This window comes from Trachurus trachurus (genome assembly GCF_905171665.1).
Source record: "Trachurus trachurus genome assembly, chromosome: 18".
NCBI lineage: Eukaryota > Metazoa > Chordata > Actinopteri > Carangiformes > Carangidae > Trachurus > Trachurus trachurus.
The window spans coordinates 10,376,957-10,402,405 of record NC_139909.1 but is presented as its reverse complement, the minus strand read 5'-3'; the positions used below and the strand labels follow the sequence as shown (position 1 = coordinate 10,402,405).

At 40.9% G+C, this 25,449-nt stretch overlaps 2 protein-coding genes and 1 long non-coding RNA gene across 4 annotated transcripts; all 3 read left to right on the top strand.

The window, feature by feature from the left end:
• Nucleotides 1–2,106: 2,106 nt before the first annotated feature.
• On the top strand, nt 2,107–7,798 carry LOC311001724 (complement C1q-like protein 4). The gene is made up of 3 exons (XM_083992847.1): nt 2,107–2,379; nt 2,481–2,612; nt 6,982–7,798. The coding sequence occupies exons 1-3, from the start codon at nt 2,178–2,180 to the stop codon at nt 7,257–7,259; spliced, it is 612 nt and encodes a 203-aa protein (XP_083848973.1). The 5' UTR covers nt 2,107–2,177; the 3' UTR covers nt 7,260–7,798.
• A 9,360-nt stretch (nt 7,799–17,158) lies between these two features.
• On the top strand, nt 17,159–21,626 carry LOC311001721 (complement C1q-like protein 3). Of its 2 annotated transcripts, none has more exons than XM_083992843.1 (3): nt 17,159–17,387; nt 20,527–20,658; nt 20,888–21,626. In XM_083992843.1, the coding sequence occupies exons 1-3, from the start codon at nt 17,219–17,221 to the stop codon at nt 21,157–21,159; spliced, it is 573 nt and encodes a 190-aa protein (XP_083848969.1). In that variant the 5' UTR covers nt 17,159–17,218; the 3' UTR covers nt 21,160–21,626. The 2 variants fall into 2 exon arrangements, with proteins under 2 accessions (XP_083848969.1, XP_083848970.1); XM_083992844.1 differs by lacking the exon at nt 17,159–17,387 and adding an exon at nt 20,133–20,372.
• Nucleotides 21,627–23,020: 1,394 nt separating this feature from the next.
• LOC311001728 lies at nt 23,021–23,974 on the top strand. Its single transcript, XR_014596199.1, has 3 exons — nt 23,021–23,232; nt 23,440–23,571; nt 23,710–23,974. It is a non-coding gene; the product is annotated as an uncharacterized lncRNA (long non-coding RNA).
• The last annotated feature ends 1,475 nt before the right edge of the window (nt 23,975–25,449 follow it).

Here is a 25,449-nt window from a genome sequence, read left to right as displayed (position 1 = left end):
CACGACTGAGGTGAAGAACCGACCGAACTTCTGGACAGATGTGACCAGTGGCGTGCACAGGGGGGGGGGCGGGGGGGGCGGTCGCCCCCCCTCGTGGCCCAATTGTTAAAAAACGCGTGCTAAAGTGCCCCCTGGGAGCCAAAACGCGCGTTAAAGTGCCCTCTTGGAAGCCAAAACACGTGCTAAAGTGTCCTCATGGGGGGCAAAACGTGTGCTACAGTGCCCTCTAGGAGCTAAAACGTGTGCTCAAGTGCCCTCATGGGGGCCAAAACGTGTGCTAAAGTGCCCTCTAGGAGCCAAAACGTGTGCTAAAGAGCCCTCTAGGAGCCACAATGCGTGCTAAAGTGCCCTCTAGGAGCTGAAACGCATGCTTAAGTCCCCTCTAGGAGCCAAAACGTGTGCTAAAGTGCCCTCATGGTAGCCAAAACGTGTGCTAAAGTGCCCTCTAGGAGCCAAAACACATGTTAAAGTGCCCTCTTGGAAGCCAAAACACATGTTAAAGTGCCCTTGGAAGCCAAAACGTGTGCTAAAGTGCCCTCTTGGAAGCCAAAACACATGTTAAAGTGCCCTCTTGGAAGCCAAAACACATGTTAAAGTGCCCTTGGAAGCCAAAACGTGTGCTAAAGTGCCCTCTTGGGAGCCAAAACACGTGTTAAAACAGGCCACATCGATGTTTTTTAGTCTTAAGGTATTGATATTATAAAACAGGCCAAATCAACGTTTAAAAAGGCCAAATTTTTTTCACCGCCGACCTGTGGTCGCCGGTCAAACGCACCATGTCGCTACAGTCTCACTCTTGTCATTTTCTGAAACTTGGCAGCCCTGAAAGTGCCCTCTAGGAGCCACATCTAGGAACCAAAACGTGTGCTAAAGTGCTCTCTAGGAGCCAAAACGTGTGCTAAAGTGCCCTCTTGGGGGTCAAAACACGTGTTAAAACAGGCCAAATCGACGTTTTTTTAGTCTTAAGGTATCGATATTAAAACAGGCCAAATCGATGTTTAAAAAGGCCAAAATTTTTTCGCAACGCACCTTGTCCCTACAGTCTCACTCTTGTCATTTTCTGAAACTTGGTAGCCCTGAAAGTGCCCTCTAGGAGCCACATCTAGGAGATAAAACATGTGCTAAAGTGCCCTCTTGGGAGCTAAAACACGTGGTTAAGTGCCTTAAGGGAAGCCAAAACGCCTGCTAAAGTGCCCTCTTCAGTGGCGAGGACGCGCTATTAGGTGCCCCTTTTTTTCCTTTTCGCCCCTGCCCTTCAAAAAGTCTGTGCACGCCACTGGATGTGACATTAATACCACCAGGTCCGTCTCTTGTCTCCTGTTGGCAGGGGTTTCCACAGTAACAACAACTTGGCTGCTGTGATGGACAATGTCTTGTTGGCGTTGTGTGCACATTACAGTAGCATAAATAATCATTTCCATTTCTCCATTTAACCTCTGTCATGACTCACTCATCAGTGACAGGAGGCTCATTACGTATTCATCACGTAGCTACAGTGGAGGCTGTAAACAGGAAGTGGTAGGAGCCTGAAGAGACCAAGCCCCTGGAGGGTTTTTTGGCATTTCCCCTTCACATTATTTTGGATTTTATATGTTATATCTTTTTTAACTTTGATATGTGAAAATAAACAAACAAACAAAGTCCAGTTGCGTTCGATTTAAATTTCCTTGAGATAAAGACAACAATAAGTCTACCAAGATTTTAGGAATGTATTACAGAATGAACAACCAGCAATAGACAGCAATGATCATCAAACAGAGTCAGAGACCAAGTCTGGATATATCCGGCTGAATAGGGTGCAGTCTCTTTCAACCAGCGGGGTCTAAAGATTCTGAACAACCCACTGTTGACAGGATCAGTTCTTTATGCAAGTATTGATCACATATTTATCCAAGCAGTTCAAATTCCATTAAGTAGGAGTATGCTGGGAAATTACTCATATGGCATTAAGCAATATTTGCTTAAGTGGTTCAGTGCAGTTCTGTTTTATAAGAACAGAATTGATTCTAAACATGTTACTGTCAAATTACAAAAACAGTTCAAGGGAAAACCAAGTGTTACACAACATGTTAAAAGAGAAACCAAATATCCCACTACACATTGAACAGTATAAAAGCAGCTGACACAACCTCAACCGTCATCGAGAGCTCTGGAGACTGAGTGAACAACCTCGGAAGATGAATTCTGCCGTTTTGTGGTTCCTTTTGCCGTTCTGTGGCTTGATTTTGGCCCAGTATGAAGACAAGGCTGCTGATCAAGAATCACCTAATGAAACACAGACATGTGACAGTCACATGTGTGAGCTCCTGAGAGAGTTTGGCGCCATGAAGCAGAAACTCCAAGCTAGCGAGGCCCAGATTCAGGAGCTGAGGAACCAAGGTAAAGTGAAGATAAAGTGACACAAAAAAATAATTCACATATGTTGCAAGAGGTGAAATGTGATTGATTGTGATGATTGATTGGTGTTTTATGTTACACAGTAACTACCAAGGTGGTGTTCAGTGCAGCACTGGGACGAGGTGAGGTATCTGTTGGACCTTTCAACACGGATGAAACTCTGGTCTACAAAAAGGTGACAACGAACATTGGTAACGCCTACAGTCCATTCACAGGTAAAACTCCTGCATTCCTGCTTTCTTCATGTTTGAGTTAAGATTACTGAGTTTTAATGTGAGGTTTAAGTGGATGTAATCATTAAGTAATTAGAGTGATGCTGTAATAAGAACTACGGGAGTTTGCATGTTAAATGCAATTATTGCTTATACACTCAAAAAAATGAAACATTGACTTTAATTAAATTTATTTTGTCAACAGGTTCCACACAAGTGTATTATGTTAGTTTAAAGCAAAAATTATAGGTTCATCTAACTTAATGTATTTGTATTACCTTAACACAATGTGAATTGACCCAACTAGATAAAATAACTTCTGATCAACAAGAGATATTTAAGCTCACACAATCTAATTTAGTTATGTTATATGGACATAAATAATATATTTACAGGCTACATATTTTACATTTGTCCTTTCAACATAATACATTTAAGTTCAATTTATTAAAAAAGGTTTTCATCCAATTTAACTTATACTTATTAGTCTGACCTAATTCTAGTTTGTCAACAGGTTCCACACAAATGAATTTAGTAAACCCAACATATTTTTGTTATTTCCTTTATTCACCAATATACATTCAACATTTTGTTGCCACTTGGTACAAAATAATACCCCACAAGACATTATGGTGCAGCATGGTTCAACACTAACAGTTTTAAACTACCATCCAACTGCAGTCCCACAATACAACAGGCTTGCAGTTCTCCATTTTCTTTGTAACAGCATGATAATTTAACCATGACACCTGCTGCTGTCAACTTATATTTTAATATTGTGGAGGGAATACCCTGAAATGTACTTAAATTAAAGGAATAGTTCAACATTTTGGCAAATTGGCCCATTGCCATAATCGCTATCGTCATAGCAGTAGGTTCGTTACCTTTGATTGTCGGTGCAAGCTATTTTTAGAACGGTGGAGCAGAGCCGTGAGCTGCTCGGAGCTACGCTACGGAGGCTGAAGGAATTTCTTGGTTTCCCTCATCAAACTCATCAAATACACAATCCAACAACCAAAACGCTTTCGTGGACAAGTTGTGACCTGCACATTCAGCACGCTATGAGATAATAACGGAACGATACGAAACGGAGCCGTTTTCGAGGTAAATACAGGGTACAGAGTCTGCTTGCTGAAAAACTGTCCCTGAAGGCAACATGCATCAGCGGTTTTGCATGAATTTCCCTCTAAAACAACTCTGTCTGGTAACGTTCTGTTATTATCTCATAGCGTGGTGAATGTGCAGGTCACAACTTGTCCACGACAGCGTTTTGGAGTTGTTGGATTGTGTACTTTATGAGTTTGATGAGGGAAACCAAGAAATTCCTTCAGCCTCCGTAGCGTAGCTCTGAGCAGCTCACGGCTCTGCTCCACCGTTCTAAAAATAGCTTGCACCGACAATTAAAGGTAACGAACCTACTGCTATGACGATAGCAATTATGGCAATGGGCCAATTTGCTAAAATATTGAACTATCCCTTTAACAAACATGTCACTTGTGATGTAGCATTGTTACCCAACATTAACAATTATAAACCACCTTAATGCAGCATAAACAACTCTGCTATTTTCTAACAGATAACCATTTTATTCACATTCGGCATCCAGATCAATGTTTGGTTCATTCATACAGTTTGTTCTTGAGCATCTGTACCTTGGTTGAGAGTCTGTCAGCATCCAGTTGAAGGAAGAGCCTCTGAAGTACAGTTCCTTAGGATAACTGAGGTTCAGTGCTACACCCATTAAGAGTTCATATGCAGAGGCGACGTCTCCCAGGTCATGTAGAACTTCAACATCCTCGATCACTATGCCAACATCAGCTGGAGGTGTGGTGGTGGCATCACCTCCCTCAACTCTGATGCTGTAGATGCCATGGGTAACTTGCTCAAGCTCCCTCTGGACAGCAGCACCATCAGTATCCTTTACATAGGGGAGAAAGAAAGGACACAACCAATCTATGAGATCACAGATTTTGTAGAATTCCAAAGATTAACTTTTGCCTTTCAGGTTTCCCTTAATGAAAATAGCATGATACTTCTAATATATCTCTCAGAGTTGACCATGTACTGCTGTCATGCATGCGCGCTTCTCTCTGTGTGTGTGAACGCCAATAACGGACAAAGAGCGCTATGCGGAGAAAAAGGAACGAAACTATATTGCGTTGGTCGAGCCAAAAGCCGAAAAATCTATTTGCGGCGGGCCGCCACTAATAAATTAATGTAAGGGAAACACTGCATTCATTATGTGCGGCACAACTCCCCCATAGTCAGACTAGCTTAATCTAGTCAGAAGAGCATGAACTGACTGACCGACTGAAGTGGAGATGACCGGATTCAACTCTGAGAGATAACTATGACCTGGACGAACAAGAACCTTCACAGATATTTCTAATATACACTCAACAAGCATTTTTTTTTAGCAACAATCTAATGCAATCCAATACAAAAGCAATGCCATCATTTTTTTTTTACTTTGCTAAGCTTATACATTTTAAGTTTTTGTTTACATTGCGTCAGAAAATGTTCTTAAGACTTTGCCACCCTCAAGTATTTTAACAGGGTAGACACAACACTTTTCTTACTTACTCAATAATAAACAAAGTAGAATTATCACCTTTCTGACAATGTCAATAAAAAATGAACATGTATAAGCTTAGTAAAAGTAGAGTAGAGTATGGTAGAGCTGTTGGATTACACAGGTGTGCCTAATAAAATACTCTGTGAGTGTATTTAGGTTTCCAAAAAAGCTTAAACAAACTGACTCCATGCAAATTTTAACAAAGTAACATGATTCATTATTCAGGATTTGATTTAATACAGGTAGAAACTAAACTATTAAAATTACCAATCAGGTATTCTTTGAAGAGGATGTTGGGGTCTTCATTCAGGTGGATACAAAGTGCCCTGAGAATCCACTCCAGTCTCTTTGTTTCATTCTAAAGAGAGAAAACATACAGAAAATTATTTTAGGACTTCACATAGACACACACTACACCTTGCATTTCTATAAGCATAGGAAATGAATGACAAACAGGAAATGAATAAAATAATGCAGTATTTATATAGGCCTACAATACACCTCTATAGAGATGGTGTTTAAATATAAACTCAAAAAGGCACACGCAAATGCTGTTTCAAACGACCCAAAAAATGTTTTAACTAAATAATTTTTCTCATGTAAACATGACATGTCTTTTTCCGGTCAGTCGTCATGGAAACGTGTCACTCATCTACGGTTTTGACCAGAGTGGAAACACACGTGTGTGTGAACACGAACCATACGAGTTGTCTGATGCCACCGATGTCTCGAAGCACCATGAACCGGTTTGTAGCGCTGCTCCTCCGGTTCGGTGTTCTGACTTGTAAGGGACGACGTGCTAACAGCTAACGTTAGCAGCTAACGGCTAACAGCCGCGACAGCAGCTTAGCTCAGCCGTGGCTCTGTTTACGTTAACGGGGATAGACTTGGTGCAGTCCTCTCGGTCTGCCGGTGAACCAGCGGGTCCAATGAGCATGTCCGCATCTCCGTGACATGTCCCGGTATGCTCGACCAACCGAGTAGCCCAACGTTAATTTGCTGTTAACACCATGGATGTATTGGTTAACACACGCAGCATTTCCTGTCCTGTTTCAAAATAAAAGCCCCCCACAAGTTTGTAAATGGAAAATTTTAATATGAAACAGTGAACGTGTTAACGTCATGGATGTAACGTATTATATTAACGGTTAACGTGTTCACAGGGATAAAAGCAGACCGACCTACCGTCAACGTGGCATTAACGTGCGACTTAAGCTAGTAAAAGTGCCAGACCCTCAGCTCTCTAAAACACAAGCACAAAATAGAACGAGTGTTGTATCACAAACACAACTAAATCATGCTCAGTATGTATGTAGTGAAACAATAAAATGTCCTCTTACCTCTTTTGACGACAAACCGTTGGCAACTTCACCGCGAAAATCAAGGAAGATTTGATTGTTTGCGCATGCGCAGTCTGAAGCATTTTAATCTTCTTCTTACTGCCACCTTCTGGATGTTATTAGTATTTCCACATAATTCACTTAAATTAAATGGTTTGTGTTTAACCAACACATAATTATTTTGTACACATAACGAAACACACAATTACATTGAGTTTATTAGAAAAACATATTTTAACTCAACAAAGATATGTATTTTAAGTAAACTGAACACATTAAAATAATATACAATGCACAACCCACCCAATTCACTTTTTTGAGTGTACTTATTATAATAAATATATAAAGGAATTGTAGTGAATAAAAAAATCCAGTAAGTTATTGCCCTGGGTATGTAGTGTGTGCAAGTAAAAAAATAAATAAATAATAACACAACATAACACTGTTATTTCCACAGGTGCCTTCACTGCACCTGTCTCAGGTGTTTATTACTTCAGCATCTTCTATCACGGTGGAAACGATAAGCCGTCAAAGCTGAGGCTCTTCAAGAACAGCCAGATGATACTTGTGACACATCACCACCCAACAGGCAACGTAGCCAATAATGGAGGAAACGCAGTGACTCTGCAGCTGCAGAGAGGAGACAACGTGTACGTTAGGTTGGATGCCCACACATATGTGTGGGCAACCAACCACCATACGACCTTCAATGGTTTCTTAATCAGTCAGATGTGAGACATGGAGCACCTCTTTAAAGTAGCACTATTGCAAATACAGCAGTAAAAGTAATTAAAAATAACTGAAATATGCAATAAATAGGTCCAGGGGAGCCATTACTATTGGTAAACAAAATATAGCCAACAGTGCAGTGCCTGTGGAGCAAATGCAGAATTCCTTTTTGTTATGAGACAAGCCGGCCCGGTGCTTAGCCGAACCTCCTGAACGGCGTGCTATGTGATACGCTGCACCACTGGGCCCATCTAATGGCTGAACAAAGAATTGGAATTTACGATAGTGCTACTTTAACATGACAGTAACATTTCTTATCAAAGCAAAACAAACTTCAGTCTGTGTTTATTTCTAACACCTTAAAACGTAAGGTGAAGACCTGAGTTAGAAGTATTGTGTGTTCAACTGAGTTAAACAACTACGCTTCATACAGAAGTGGGAAAATATGAGCTCAGATCAGCTTATAATGTCATTCTATTGATTTTGTATTTGTATGTCCTATGTCATTCTATAAGTCTCTGATTGAAATGTGTTTAAAACATGAAGCTGTAGCTGTCTCAGTTTATTTATTCCTGCTTGAAGATGAGAGAGTCAAAAATCTGACATCACTTCATGAATTCACTCATTTCCATTAAAAATCTTTACCTGCTGATTTAAAATATTTGTTGCTCAAAAACCTTTTGTGTACTGCTGACTGTTTACCCAAAACGTGATTAATAACTCTTTACAGAGAGGGAGGATGGTTGAAAATACCCTCATGAAAATATCATTGGTGTCAGGGTGATGGGAATGCAGGACCCAATTGCAGACAGGTTCAGTGCAAAAAAGGGATTTATTAGGCACTAACACATAGTACAGGAACACAGGAACATGGGGAACATGAAGCCACGGGGACAAACGACAATGAACCGACAAAGACAAAGGGAGACACTGAGGTTAAATACATAATAATAAATAATAATGCATTTTATTTATAGGCGCCTTTCAAGACTCTCAAGGTCGCCTTACAATAAAAACAATTAAAAGTACATGAGGGAACGAGACACAGGTGGTGCAATTAACACAGGTGAGACACATTAGGTAATCAAGGGCAGGGAGCACACAGGAAGACAAGACAAGGACTTCAAAATAAAACAGGAACTAAACTAGAACAAAGACACAGACCATAACACATTGGAAAACACAGAACTTCAAAAATAAAACAGGAACTAAACTAAACAGGGACCCACAAAAGGACATAACACTAAGACAGACAAGAAACACAACAGGGTCATGACAATTGGTGTATAAAATTATGATTACACACATGTAAACATATAAAGCAAAAAAAACAAACAAACAACCAAATAACCCCTGGGGCACAGTCGAGATGAAGATTTTTTTTTCCTTTTTTCGGCAACGACAATGAGCGTATCACTTTCACTACACAAACGGTGCGCAACTTCTTGCAGCAGGAGACTCCTGCTGACTACTGTCTCGTGCCACAGCTGTAAGCCACTGAGTGGGAAGTTCCTCTGCAGCGGAGACAGCCGAGACAGGCAGGACAGCTCGGTGTCACTAACCTCAGTGGTCCTGGTGCCACAGACCGAGGCGACACAGTGCTTTTTGTGACCGAAGACCGTATTCCTAAAGATTCTAAGAATCCTCTCAGAGAGCTCCTAACTTAACCTAAAAATTCCTAGCAAGGAGTCTTAGCTTAGGAGTGATTCCAGAACACTCTCAGAGAACTCTGAGCAAGGAGTGGTCAGAAACTCCTATCTTAGTGAGGAGGTGTGGTTGACCCCCGTTGCTAGGTATGAGTCATCATTTCAAACGCTGTGATTGGTTGATCCATAAAGTTAGATAAAGGGGCGGTGTTTGGCTCAGTTGGTAGAGCAGTCCTATCCTGCATGTCATTCCCCCTCTTTCTGCTTCCTCTCTCTCTCAACTGTTCTGTCAATTAAAGGCCAAAAAGCCCAAGAAATATACTTAAAAAAAAGCTAGATAAAAAATATTATTTTGGTGATAATCGGCAAATTTATAAATTTAACCATAGAATCCAATCTTATAAAGACTGTGTAATTGTAAAAAATATTTCACATAAAACAAAATATCTGTTAAATGAATAGTAAGCTATACTTAAAAATTATCCTACAAAATGTGTGAAAACTTGCACAGTATTCACATAGTGAAACTTATATTTATTTGCTTATATTAATTACCATGCTGGTAATTTTTGCACTTTCAACTTTCAACATTTCAACTCAATTTGGTATTAACGAGGGTAAAATGGCTCAGCTTTAATCGGTGTCTGTGATTGCTGACCGGCCTATAAGAAGCAGTGTTGGTTGGCTTTGAACTCTACCACAAACCAGTGAACAGCAGTGGAGAAGAAAAGAACAACCCAACTGGAACAGGAACAATCTGTAGCGTTTCATTAATTCACTGTGATCCAGTGTTTGGAGAATATCTCTCCTGCCTCTTCTGTCCACCATTTCCTCTGCTTAGGGAACTCCTAAGCCACTTAAAAGTCCTCTTCCCTGCTCTTAACAGATCCCACCTTAGGAGCTCTCTTAAGAGCTAGGATTCTTTAGGAATAGGCTTTTATCTTTACTAGGATCTACTCTTAACTTTTAGGAGAAATTCTAAGAAAACATCATGATTCTAAGAATTTTCTTAGAATTTGGCCACTAGGAGCAACTCTTTGCACTAAGAATCTTTAGGAATACGGCCCCAGGCCGGTCAACTGAGCCTCGATTCTCCTCATTGGCCCCAAGTTGCAAACACCTGGGCCAGTGGGTGAGAGTGAGATGGCTGGTTTATACAGCCAGCCGAGTCTCAGCTCCTCTCACCCACACTTGCGAGCACCCGTCCTGGGGCCTCATTTATCAAAGAGCGTGTAAAAGTCCTCTTAAATTTTCAGTACGACGGAAAGGCAAAATGTGCGTACGACCAAAAAATATACACTCTTTTCAGATCTATCAAACTCCGCTTACACACGGCTGCACGGTATTTCCCTTGATAGATCACACCGGACCTGAGAAAAGCGTGGATGAGAACACGCCTCATACCCAGCCCCCTAAACAGCCCCACACAACCATATGTGGTCAATGCAAATCAGTTACGTGCATATTAAGTAGCCATGTGCGCTCTGGAAACCTGTGGAATGACGTCAGTGGAAGACGGTGAAGACAACAGACGGACGGAGAGCGGAGAAAGAAGCGGAATTTCTCTGAAAGTGAGATACACGGTAACACGGCAATATCAGTCAGAAACATCATCTTGCATTGAAAGGCTACAATAAAAACAAAAAACTCCCAAATCTAAATGAAACAGAGCAGAAAGAAGAAGAATCATATTTATTCTGCCCCTTATTTTAGATTATGTCATAATAATTTAAAGCAGGGTTTCCACTGCCAGTCAGTACTACTTTGCACCCCTTAACCCCCAACTTCCGTTCACTGGAAGATTTGATTTTCATTTGTGCATAGCTATATATTTAAAAAAAAAAAAAAAAAACATTGAAGTCCACCAGTCTGTGACTTTTCCTAAAATGATGTTGGGCAGCACCCATTTTTGTTAAATACAATAAATATTATTCACACAAAAAATATCGATCATGTTTTCTCATTTGCTTTGATTTGCGCCGACATTATTGGGCTTGCTGCTTGCTTGTGTGTGTCCAGTCTGGCTACGTAACACACGCACGTCGCAGAAATTATTTTCCAGACTGGACAGACTGGTTGTGGAAGAGGTGTAGCCTACATGCAGGGGGAAAATATCAATATGATATCAAAAGAAAACGAAATTCGTTTTATAAAGCCAGTATTTAGGAGCAAACTAGTGTAAATGCACAGGGGAAAAATCAGAGTCGCTGCTTTCATGTAAAGTGCCGACGTCAACACGTGTGCGGTGGTGGTGGTGGTGGTGCTGGGGGGGGGGGGGGGGGGGTCATCATCACCACCACTTGCTACTTCAAACAGTGTCCGCGCTCCTCTCTCCCTCGCATACTGCAGTTCTCTGACTCTGCAGCGGCGTCGCCAATTCCTCCTGTTCTTCAAAAAGCGTGTAAATGCCGGTACGCCATGGTCGGACTGGTCGTAAATTTTTGCACTTACTCCCGACAAGTTTTGGTTTGATAGATCCCAAATTAGGCGGAGAAAAGTGCGTACGCACAAAATGGGGGAAAGAGCGTGTAAAAAAGCGTGTATCCACAATGATAAATGAGGCCCCTGGGCTATAAAGTCAGCCTGCTCAAAAAGTTAGTCTGGAATGCGTATTTACGACAATACGTGCAAGAGCTCATGGGAAATGCTGTCTTCATTCCGGCAACTACCGCTTTTGTCCACAGGTGTGGTCAAAATCAGCACAAAACTAGAAACAGCATTTCCTAACGGAACATGCGTGTGAATGCTGAAACCCAATGCTGAACCATGCTGAATTAGCAGAATAAATTGACAAAGACATGCGGAATGGCATACAAGAAACATGTCCATGGAAGGAATTGAACCCACAACTTCATGAGTGGTAACCTAATACACTAACCATATGGCCACAGAGAACCTGAGTGACAATGAGCTTTATACTATGAGGAATCAAAGACTGTCCAATGACAGCTGAATAATTGGAATCAAAAGTCAAGCAATGATGTGAAATGACAAGGCAGGAATCGAACCCATGACCTTATGATCATTAAGCCTTTATTCTGCCACTCGGCTACAGAGAGCACACTGCTTTCAAGACTGTTGTCATTCATTGTAATGTGATGATGTGCTGCAAACTGGTATGAGTAATCAAGGAGATAACAAACACCTGTAACCAATTGAAGGCGGGGGAGGAGAGCAGAATTCAACATAACATAAGAAGAGGTCTTCCCTTGGATTTGAACCAGTGACCTTGGGGTTGTCAAGCGGCTACCCTACCCCCTACACTACAGTGGAGTTGTGGGGCAGAAGTTGAGACTTTGATGAATGTGAGATTTTTCAATGATGCTTAAAAAAAAAAGTAAGGAAAGTGCAGAAATTAGCCACACCAAGCAAGAAGAGGACTTTTTTGTGACCTGTGACTATTTTTTGGTGAATTAAAATGAATTAAAAAGCACTTAACAGCAAGTTACAAAGTTGAGCTCCTTCTCCTGCTGCTGTGAAAAAAATGCATTGGGCTGAATGAGAGCAGAGAGCTCCCTGGCTGCATTTAAAGAATATTTTAAATTATTATCTAAGTCTCTTTGCATTTTTGACCAGAATTTTAGCCAGAAGACAAGTGTGGCTACAAAACTGGAGAAAATAATTTGTCTAGAGTTTAATTTGCAGAAAAAGTTAAATATTTTAAAAAGTATAAATAGTTAAAAAGAGAAAAGTAATGCCGATAAAGTTAAAAAAAAGCTGCACGTTTTGATATATGAATTGTTGAAATAGCACAAAGTATGAAGGACTAGAAGAAGACCGTAAAAAGGCGGAAGAAAATGGCCGAACAGAAGAACAATAGTGTGAATGCTTTCAGCATTCACACTAATAAAAGTTCTTTGTGGGGGCTTTAAAATTGTGCTTCTGTCAGTAAATGTTGTTAGGGCAAATATTAAAGATAGAGAATGTGTTGCTTTAAAAAATATATTTGTACTGTAATATGAGTGGATGAATTGTACACAAGCCAGTCTAACAGCTGCTGTTTGAATTCAGTCTAACTGGTCATTCACCATGTTTTAATCTTCAACTCTAACCCCAACTCTGTCACATGGAAATGAATTTAATTAACAAATTAATTTTGAATGAACAAAAAACATAGGTCACCTTTTCCTTTTGTTTTCATCGTCTCTGTTGAAGTCTTGGAGAATTGGAGAAAGATCAGAAAGTTGTAGGCGCTGGTGTCCAACTGACAAAGGCGCAACATCAACAATCGTCGGGAGCTTTGGAGACTGTGTGAACAACCTCAGAAGAAGAATTCTGCCGTTTGCCGTTCTGTGGCTTGATTTTGACCCAGTATGAAGACAAGGCTGCTGAACAAGAATCACCTAATGAAATACAGACATGTGACACTGACATGTGTGAGCTCCTGAGAGAGTCTGGCGCCATGAAACATAAACTCCAAGCTAGCGAGGCCCAGATTTAGGAGCTGAAGTACCAAGGTAAAGTGAAGTTACAGTTCATTTCTCTTATTGGCTCTCTGAAGGTTGGAGGACTTCCTGAATATAAAGGGTCTTACAAATAGCCCCAGTGCATGCTGGGAAACCTTCAAACATCCTCACAGTGTCTCTGCATGATGCTTAGATGTAGCTACGGTTCTGCCAAACCTGGGTTCAACTCCTGCAGCTGCTTCATTGACCTGAGACAGAAGAACTTGGTGTCAGAGCTGGTTCCTAATTGGTCCAACTTGATCCCTTTCCCACCAAAAAGAGCCTGGTGCTATAGTTTCGTGCTGGTGCTAGTGTAACGGAGGTATAGCCACAAACACTCACGAGGGACCAGTGAGGTGAAGTGACGACTTGTGGTGGTTGGCGGTTAAACTCACTCACCCATAAACGACGTGCATACCCAATCACCAAGTGGTCATTGACCTCTTGGCGAAGCGGTTCAACTCACTCATGTGCCTCCAAAGAACCAGTTTGCTTTTTCACAAGCAAGTCAAGTCAGAGCCACGTGATTACGTCAGCGTAAAACGTCATCACGTGACTGCATGGCACTCATTCGGAAGGAAAACAACAAAGATGGAGGACCTCATCATACCCATGCAAGTGCTGCTCTTGTCGACATTCCTCACGAACATCTTCAACAGGGAAGATCAGAGTCCGAACAGGAGAGTCACACGGTACAATTACGCCAGATTTTAGTAATGACTTAAACACTGTTGCCATTGATAGCTTAGTGGTACTGTTTCACACATGGTCTATACTCAGGAGCAGTGTTGTGCTAGTTACTGAAAAATAGTAACTAGTTACAGTTACTAGTTACTTAATTAAAAAAGTAACTCAGTTAGTAACTCATTTACTTAAGCCAAAAAGTAATGCGTTACTGAGAAAGTTACTTTTTCCCCAATGCTCCCAATATATAAAGGTTGATTGAATTCCCCTCTAACTGTCATTTCAGTTCTGTACTGATGCTGATTAAAAAACACGTGTTTTTATCTGTAAAATTTTACCATCATCATGCTGCATGCTGCAAAAAAATCTTGAGGATACGTCTTGACCGAGTTACATTCAAGAAGCTGTTTTCATGACGGAAGTATTACACTCCAGCGGTATTTTTTTTTATCGATCGATTAGCTGTGTTTACCGTTTCAGGTGTCATAATTGGAGTCCGTCTGTCGGACTCCAACCGCTGCTGCTCGGTGGAGGTGGAGCTTGTGTGTCTCGCTGTGACTCTCGAGCTGTGTCACAGTTCAGGCTGCAGCCCCTGAACTGGGACACAGCTTCGGTCTCGGATGCTGCGTTAGTAAACGTTACCTTAGCTCGCCGTCATGCCGTGCCCTGCCTTGACCGGTCCAGTCCTCTTCATGGAGCGTGTTTGATTACAGTGGGAAGCTAGAGGGTGGCCACCAAGCGCTTTGTTTTTCAATGTCACTGCTCTGTCTTTCTTTCAATTCAATGAAACTTTATTGATCACTAAAATGTTATGGGAAGTGTGTGCCGCTGTAAAACTTCACCAAAAGGAACGGAAAGGAACGGAGTAACGCAGCGTTTGGTAACGGAAACGGAGTTACTGATTTTAAAAAAACAACGCGTTACGTTATTAGTTACTGAAAAAAGTAACGGCGTTACTAATAACGCGTTACTACCCAACACTGCTCAGGAGGCTCAGCTCCCTTCATTAGCCCTACATCATACTTATGAGAAGCCAACAACAACTCTGGGATGTGTTCTGTTTCTACCAATGCAAACAAATCACTGCACTGCACTTGTTTTTTCCATGAGCTCGACTGATCTTTGAACCAACACTGTGTCTGTCAACACAGATACACATTACCTTTAGCGCTATATACTATTTTAGGATCCTCTGCAGCTGGCTCAATGTCCGGTAGGCTAAGAGTTGTGCAACCATGGACCTAAATCCTGCCATTTCCAATTTGCTGGCTACAGCAATAACCATGACACGTATATCAACAACTTTTCTTTAGTTGTGAGATATTTCTTTCATCTGTCTCTGCCTGAATTTGATCATTGAATGTTCTCACCACACGTGGATTGCGATCTGCAGGATGGAAGTCTCTCAACGGGAAATTCGGTTGGCCCTGTCTGTCCATCCGGCGGAGTCCAGATCACACACCTGATCCCATCCTCATTGCCAAGTTTGTAGAGGCAAAAGTTTGCTCTATGGTGTGGAAGTAAAGACAACAATAAGCTTGTGAATATTCTCATTTGTCCAGGTCATAGTTATCTCAAGGAAATTAAAATTGAACGCAACTGGACTTGGTTATTTGTCTAGGAAGACGTTTCACCTCTCATCCAAGATGCTTCATCAGTTCATGTTCGCACCTGACCAGGCTGAGATTGGTCCAACTATCTGGTGTGGAGACTCAGGTATTTAACCTCTGAAACGTTCATCCAGTTTGGTGGAAAAGAGGTAACATACCTCTTTTCCACCAAACTGGTTCCAGTGCTGGTTCGGTGCTGGTGCTAGATCGGTGCTTAACTGGTTCAACTCTGGTGCCTCCAAAGAACCACTTTGCTTTTCCACTGATCAGGAGCCAAGTCAGAGCCACACTCTCCATCCAGGAGCTGCTCCTGTCTTTGCTGCCTGCTACAGTTATAAACGGACCTGAAAATTAAAACCCGGTCCGACCTGCGGGTGTTGAACACTGGACCCGACGTGGAAGCACAGACTAGGCTTTTAATTAACGATAACACTAAACCCGGCTGAAAAAAAAGAAGGAAAAAGCAGCCGTCTTCGCCGTAATCGCCGCAACCGGCAACTACGTTTTGACGGCGATATGTTTTGATATGAGCGTTAGCTGCTGTTAGCCACCGCCTGTAGCTCAGCTAGTTAGCTTCAACTGTGTTTACATTGATAAACAAACTTAATACGTAGCGATAACGTGTCTGTATATCTTAGCGCTGCTCTTGTTGCTAAGGTAACCCCGCTGCCAGCCCCTGGAAGAACCGGTTCTTAGCTCTGGCCCAGCAAGAAGTTGGTGCTGGTCTGGAACCAGTTCTAAGAACCAAGAACCGGTGCTTAGGCAGTGGAAAAGCAAAGAACCGGTGCTAAGCAGGTAGTGGCTCCGAACCAGCACCGGAACCAGCTCGGTGGAAAAGGGGTATGTGAGGGTTAGACTGATGATGTCACTGGAACCCTTTGTGCTCCATGTGCCAATGACAGTCGTTAGAGTGACAGTTGTTATAGTTGATATAGATAGTTGGACCAGTCTCAGCCTGGTCAGATGCATACATGAACTGATGAAGCCTCTTGGATGAGAGGTGAAACGTCTTCCTAAACAGATAACCAAGTCCAGTTGCGTTCGATTTAAATTTCCTTGAGATAAAGACAACAATAAGTCTAGCGAGATTTTAGGAATGTATTACAGAATGAACAACCAGCAAGTCAGCAATGATCATCAAACAGAGTCAGACACCAAGTCTGGATATATCCGGCTGAATAGGGTGCAGTCTCTTTCAACCAGGGGGGTCTAAAGATTCTGAACAACCCACTGTTGACAGGATCAGCTCTTTATGCAGTGTTGATCATATCCCCATATTTATCCAAGCAGTTCAAATTCCATCTTAAGTACAAAGTATGTTTGAAGACCACTCATATGACATTAAGCAATATTTGCATAATTGGTTCAGTGCAGTTCTGTTTTATAAGAATATAATTGATTATAAAAATGTTACTGTCACATTACACAAACAGTTCAAGGGAAAACCAAATGTTACACAACATGTTTACTGTAAAGAGAAACCAAATATCCCACTACACATTGAACAGTATAAAAGCAGCTGGAGGCACAACATCAACCGTCATCGAGAGCTCTGGAGACTGAGTGAACAACCTCGGAAGATGAAGTCCGCCGTTGTGTGGTTCCTTTTGCCGTTCTGTGGCTTGATTTTGGCCCAGTATGAACCAGGAAATGAGAAACACTGTGACACTGACATGTGTGAGCTCCTGAGAGAGTTTGGCGTCATGAAGCAGAAACTCCAAGCTGAGATTCAGGAGCTGAGGAACCAAGGTAAAGTGAAGTTACAGTGACACAAAAAAAAAAATTCACATATGTTGCAAGAGGTGAAATGTGAAGATTGATTGGTGTTTTATGTTACACAGTAACTACCAAGGTGGTGTTCAGTGCAGCACTGGGACGAGGTGAGGTAGATGTCGGTCCTTTCAACACGGACGAAATTCTGGTCTACAAAAAGGTGACAACGAACATTGGTAACGCCTACAGTCCAATCACAGGTAAAACTCCTGCATTCCTGCTTTCTTCATGTTTGAGTTAAGATTACTGAGTTTTAATATGAGTGGATTTAATAATTAAGTCAATAGAGTGACGCTCTAATAAGAACTATAAGAGTTTGCATGTTAAATGCAATTATTCCTTAAAAATTAGGAATTGTAGTGAATAAAAAAATCCAATGAGTTATTGCCCTGGGTATGTAGTGTGTGCAAGTAAAAAATAAATAAATAATAACACAACATAACACTGTTATTTCCACAGGTGCCTTCACTGCACCTGTCTCAGGTGTTTATTACTTCAGCATCTTCTATCACGGTGGAAACGATAAGCCGTCAAAGCTGAGACTCTATATGAACAACCAGATGATACTCATGACACATCACCACCCAACAGGCAACGTAGCCAATAATGGAGGAAACGCAGTGACTCTGCAGCTGCAGAGAGGAGACAACGTGTACGTTAAGTTGGATGCCGACACATATGTGTGGGGAACCAACGAACATACGACCTTCAATGGTTTCTTAATCAGTCAGATGTGAGACATGGAGCATCTCTTTAAAGTAGCACTATTGCAAATACAGCAGTAAAAGTAATTAAAAATAACTGAAATATGTAATAAATAGGTCCAGGGGAGCCATAACTATCTATACACAAAATATAGCAAACGGTACAGCTAATGCCTGTAGAGCAAATGCAGAATTCCTTTTTGTTATGAGACAAGCCGGCCCGGCGCTTAGCCCCACATCCTGAACAGCGCGCTATGTGATACGCTGCACCACTGGGTAGTGGCCGAACAAAGAATTGGAATTTACGATAGTGCTACTTTAACATGACAGTAACATTTCTTATCAAAGCAAAACAAACTTCAGTCTGTGTTTATTTCTAACACCTTAAAACGTAAGGTGAAGACCTGAGTTAGAAGTATTGTGTGTTCAACTGAGTTAAACAACTACGCTTCATACAGAAGTGGGAAAATATGAGCTCAGATCAGCTTATAATGTCGTTCTATTGATTTTGTATTTTATGTCCTATGTCATTCTATAAGTCTCTGATTGAAATGTGTTGAAAACATGAAGCTGTAGCTGTCTCAGTTTATTTACGTAATCGTGCTTGAAGATGAGAGAGTCAAAAATCTGACATCACTTCATGAATTTAGTACTGTTTGGTCCAACTTGATCCCTTTTCCACCAAAAAGAGCCTGGTGCTATAGTTCGGTGCTGATGCTAGTGTAACGGAGGTCCGCGGGTATAGCCACAAACACTCACGAGGGACTGGTGAAGTGACAACTTGTGGCGGTTAGTGGTTAAACTCACTCACCCATAAAAGACGTGCATACCCAATCACAAAGTGGTCATTGACCTCTTGGCGAAGCTGTTCAACTTACTCGTGCCTCCGAAGAACCAGTTTGCTTTTTCACAAGCAAGTCAAGTCAGAGCCACGTGATTACGTCAGCGTAAAACGTCATCACGCGATGGCATGGCACTCGCTCGGAAGCACAACAACAAAGATGGAACATCTTCAACAGGGAAGATCGGAGTCCGAACAGGAGAGGCACACGGTAGAATTACGCCAGATTTTAGTAATGACTTAAACACTGGTGCCATCGGTAGCTAGTGGTACTGTTTCACACATATTTGGGGTGCACCACCAAAGGCTCTGCTCCCTTCATTAGCCCTACATCATACTTATGAGAAGCCAACAACAGCTCTGGGATGTGTTCTGTTTCTACCAATGCAAACAAACCAATGCACTGCATTTCTTTTTCCATGAGCTTGACTGATCTTTGAACCAACACTGTGTCTGTCAACACAGATACACATTACCTTTCGCGCTATATACTATTTTAGGATCCTCTGCAGCTGGCTCAAGGTCTGTCAGGCTAAAACAGTTGTGCAACCATGGACATGCTAATTTGCATGAAAAACCTTTCCCTGAGATGGAGTAAGAGATACAGATACAGCAGCAACCTTCTCTGTCCAATATACTACATGTTTCAGCATCGGGTTTTCTGGTTGCCCATCTCTAGTTATCAGATCACGCACCCGTTCCCATCCTCGTCGCCAAGTTTGTAGAGGCAAAAGTTTGCTCTATGGTGAGGAAGTAAAGACAACAATAAGTCTACCGAGATTGAAAACATGTATTACAGAATGATATATCAAATTAGAATGAACAACCAGCGATAGTCATCAGTCATAGTTGTCAGCAATGATCATCAAACAGAGTCAGAGACTATCTGGACAACCTACTGCTGATAGGATCATTTCTTTATGCAGTGTTGATCACATCCCCATATTTATCCAAACAGTTCAAATTCCATCTGAGGTACAAAGTATGTTTGGAAATTACTCGTATGGCATTAAGCAATATTTGCCTAAGTGGTTCAGTGCAGTTCTGTTTTATAAGAACAGAATTGATTATATAAATGTTACACAAATAGTTCAAGGGAAAACCAAGTGTTATACAACACATTTAAAGAGAAACCAAATAACCCATTATGCATTGGACAGTATAAAAGCAGCTGGAGGCAGAACGTCAACAGTTGTCCACTGAACAACCTCGGGGAGATGAATTCTGCCGTTTTGTGGTTCCTTTTGCCGTTTTGTGGCTTGATTTTGGCCCAGTATGAACCAGGAAATGAAAAACACTGTGAGACTGACATGTGTGAGCTCCTGAGAGAGTTTGGCGCCATGAAGCAGAAACTGCAAGCTATGGAAACCAAGCTGAGCAGCAGCGAGGCCCAGATTCAGGAGCTGAACAACCAAGGTAAAGTGAAGTTAAAGTGAGTCTGGCTGACAAAAAGTAATTCACATATGGTGAACAACAACAGGTGAAATAATAATAATAATAATACATTTATTTGTATAGCACCTTTAATAGAAATAAAATGAATGATTGATTGGTGATTTATGTTACACAGCAACACCCAAGGTGGTGTTCAGTGCAGCAGTGGGACAAGGTGAGGTACATGCTGGACCTTTCAACACGGACGTAACTCTGGCCTACAAAAAGGTGACGACAAACATTGGCAACGCCTACAGTCCAATCACAGGTACGGTTCTACTTCCTACATTACTGAGTTAAGATGATTTTAATATTGTGTTAATATAAGTGGATTGGATCATTAAGTCAATAAAGTGACATACTAAGAACTATGCGAGTTTGCATATGTACTAAATGCACTTATTTCTTACACTTAATAAATTATGAATTGAACAAAAAAAGTTGGTGTCATGGGTTTGTAGTGTGTGCAATAATGTGGCAAACACTGTTATTTCCAGGTGTCTTCACTGCACCTGTCCCAGGTGTTTATTACTTCAGCATCTTCTATCATGTTGGAGCCGGACTTGCAGGGCAGCTGCTGCTGTTCAAGAACAACGACGTCATAGTCATGACACATGATCACAGCGACACAGCTGATAATGGAAGCAACTCGGTGACCCTGCAGCTGCAGAGCGGAGACCTTGTGTATGTTAAAATGGCTGCACATTCACGTGTGTGGGCAACCAACCTCCATACGACTTTCAATGGTTTTTTAATCAGTAAGGTGTGAGCCATAGAACAACATTTCTTATCAAAGCAGACAACGTTCAGTTCATCTCTATTTCAAACACACTTTTAGTATTCTCTGCTCAATAACATAGTTCAGTCAGACAACTCATGATTCAAATGTTTATTGCAGCTTCATAATGCATTTGAGTTTGGCGTCAAGGCTCCGACTTCATCACTCCCTGAGAATAGGATTTCATTAAAGTCACCCATCTTAAACAGACCGCCAAATTGAGAGTGTGTGTGTGATGTCATGTGAGTGACGCAGCGCAGCTCGAGTTGGCTGCTTGAGCTAGCTCGCAGGCTTCGCTCTATTTGAGCAACTATGCTACGTATAGAAGGGGAAGAAACATTACACTGAGCTCAGATCAATCAAAAAAATTGCTTACATTGTCATCATCATGATTTTGTATTATTGGATTTGTATGTAATTCTATAAGCCTCTGATTAAAATGTGATGAAAACATTAAACTGCCTTAGTTTATTTATTAGGGAAAAAAATCACTGCATGAATTCACAATAATGTCTGAGCACAATTTTTTGCCAGCTGATTTAAGATATTGAAAATATCTTTGATGTATAACAATATTTTTTTTCAAAATGAAAAATAAAATGGTTACACACACATTATATGTGAAAATGCATTCAACATTATATAAAGCAAAAAAAAAAAAAAGGATTACAAAAACGTTTGACAGAAGCAATCACTGCAAAAGGAATTAACTATAAGTGATACCGAGTGTATAAACTCAATTAAAATGCTCAAGTGGCTTTATAAATTAAAACAAAACCTTTCTGGGGTCAGTCAGGTGTGCCGGCCCAGCTCTGTGGTCCACAGATGGACAGTCGATGTTAAAAGGTTAAAACATCCAACACCGGTTTGTTAGTAAAAGCTTCTTGTGTGTTTCTGTTTGGCCTGGAAAATAGATTAAAAGTGGCCAAGTCTTTGTGGGGCGTTCACTGCAGCTACACCTGCTGCCCTATACTAACAATTTACTGTACTGACATATGCAGAATTTTATTTAGTCTTATCATTAGTTTTAAACATGGCACTATCTGCTGTTAGGTACCTGACCTTGGCCTGTCTGTCATTCAGTAATAAACAGTCAGTCAGTCATTAAACAACTGACCTAATAAATCAAACATCCTACCCAGCCAACTTTCCACACACTGAGCGAAACATGACAGCAAAAATACTGTAAAAAAAAAAAGAGCCAATAATTAAATCATAAGATTTGGGGTGTTTGAAAGTGAGTAAAGTAAGGAATAAAAAAAAGAAAGAAGAATATTAAAAGGTAAAATAATTCAGTAAAGTTGAATTTCAGCATTTAGATACTGTATATCTCTTAATTTTACACAGCCATTTGAATTTGAAAGAGACCAAGTGGAGCGATTGTTACAGATAAACTGAAGTTACTAGCAGATCTGGTCCTTTTGTATATGAAAAACACTACCACACAAAAGTTTGGACACACTTTCTCATTCAATGGTTTCTCTTAATTTTTAATATGGTACTTTCCATGTTGTAAATTCATATTGAAGACATCAAAACTATGAATGAACAAATGTGGAATCATGTTAGTAAACAACTGTTAAAGAAAGCAGAAACTGTTAAACAAATCAAAATTAGTTAAAAGGACAATGAGGAGTTTGTATTTGGTTATAAAAAAGTCTGAATCTGGATCGTTAGTCCAGCTGCCCCGGATATTAACTTTAAGATAATGAAGCCACATGTGAGTTCACACGTTATGCATTAAAAGAAAACCAAGTGTTACACAACATGTTTAAAGGGAAACCAAATATCCCACTACACATTGAACAGTATAAAAGCAGCTGGAGGCACAACATCAACCGTCATCGAGTGAACAACCTCAGAAGATGAATTCTGCCGTTTTGTGGTTCCTTTTGCCGTTTTGTGGCTTGATTTTGGCCCAGTATGAAACAGGAGATGAAAAACATTGTGACACTGACATGTGTGAGCTCCTGAGCGAGTTTGGCGCCATGAAGCAGAAACTGCAAGCTATGGAAACCAAGCTGAGCAGCAGCGAGGCCCAGATTCAGGAGCTGAAGAACCAAGGTAAAGTAAAGTTACAGTGACACAAAAAAATAATTCACATATGGTGAACAACAACAGGTGAAATAATAATAATAATAATAATAATAATAATAATAATAATAATAATAATAATAATAATAATAATAATAATAATAATAATACATTTAATTGTATAGCACCTTTCATAGAAGTAAAATGAATGATTGATTGGTGATTTGTGTTACACAGCAACACCCAAGGTGGTGTTCAGTGCAGCAGTGGGAGAAGGTGAGGTTCATGTTGGATCTTTCAACACGGACGTAACTCTAGTCTACAAAAAAGTGATGACAAACATTGGTAACGCCTACAGTCCATTCACAGGTACTAATAAGAACTATGAGAGTTTGCATAAATGCACTAATCTCTTACACTTAATAAATTATTAATTGAACAGAAAAAGTTGGTGTCATGGGTTTGTAGTGTGTGCAATAATGTGGCAAACACTGTTTATTTCTACAGGTGTCTTCACTGCACCTGTCTCAGGTGTTTATTACTTCAGCATCTTTTATCATGTTGGACCCGGACTTTCAGGGAAGCTGCTGCTGTTCAAGAACAACGACATCATCATCATGACACATGATCACATTGACACATCTGATAATGGAGGCAACTCGGTGACCCTGCAGTTGCAGAGAGGAGACCCCGTGTATGTTAAAATGGCTGCACATTCCCACGTGTGGGCAACCAACCTCCATACGACTTTCAGTGGTTTTTTAATCAGTAAGATGTGAGCCATATACACCGCTTTCTTTAGAATTGTAGAAAACAAAAACAACACACTGATGTTGATTAAAATATTGCAAAAGAGTGTTTCATGTCTAACTTTATGCTTATTTCATCCTCCACTTGCTTCATGTTAACAGACATTTTGATCAGGGGTGCCCAAACCTTTCCATGACACAGTATATGTTGTTTTAGTGCTGTGTTCATGGGCATCCTGAGTCTTTAGTCTGTCATGAGGTGACATCATTGATTTGTCTGTGTTGTTGTTGACTGGTATCAAATATGAAAATCAAAGGTCTAAAGTTTAAAGATTTAAAATTTTTTTTTTTTTTACGTTATACACATTTCCAATCTGAGGCTGTTTTTATTAACTGTATTTTAAAAGATTGAGGGACTCGCAGGGTCGGATGTACTAAGATCCCAGATAAGGGGCGCTAAATTGGGTGCTCCTAGTAAAATTTTGCATGTTTGGTTGGTGCTAGCAAAATAAGTGATCTACTAAGAGTAACCCACTAAATGACAACACTCGCAAACTGCAGTATTTAAATGAGTTCTGTTTTTTGGTCCGATGGATTAATAGAGAGGGGCAAATAAACATATTGTCGAGCTGCAGCAGAAGAAACGTGGGGGATTATTGGTAAAACAAGAATAGAGCAGATGAAGTGAAGAGAAGATGAGGAGATAGGCCTATAAGGCAAAGAACAAAAGAACATTTGGTTTATCGTAAAACCTCGGCAAATCAATCATATCAAATCACTTTATTGTCATTGTGCAGTTTAGAAAAACAGAAACAGCACAACAAAATTTACTTGTGCGTCCAAAGAGCAGCCTCCAGACACACACACACACACACACACACACACTCTGGCGCGGATTAATGCACAGGCTTACCTAGGCTGCAGCCTATATAGGGGCCCCGCGTGTGGAGGGGCCCCGGGATTGGTCAGATCATGTCGGTCACAGAGAGAGAGAAAAAACAGCGGAGCCCGAAAGCAGAGCGCAAGGTGGGAGAAAGAAAAAAGAGACCAACAACTAGCCTATAACTGAGATCCATATGGGCCAAACTGGACTCAATCACCTGTCTCTGATGACCACTGAGAGTGAGTTACATCATGATTAGCCGAAGTTACACGATTATACGGGGGCGATCGTTCATTTGTAGAAGGATATTGTTGTTGTTGTAGTAAAGAACTGGGTTACATGCTGTTTTTTTTTTTCAATTGCCCGTTCATTCGGCAGGGCGGGGGCAGAAACACGTCTGTGCACCTCAGTGTTATGGTGAAGGATGTGTTTTTGCTCCTCATGTTCCCAGAGAACTTGTTCTACCTTTCTTGTAGCGCTGCTCCTGCTGCCATCCTTTTTTTTTCAGCTGCCATCCTTTTACCCGAGCTAATGTTTAAATCCCACCGTCACATTTTTTTTAACCCTTTATGAACAACCGTATAGGCCTGCTGTCTCTAAACAATAGAGAAGACA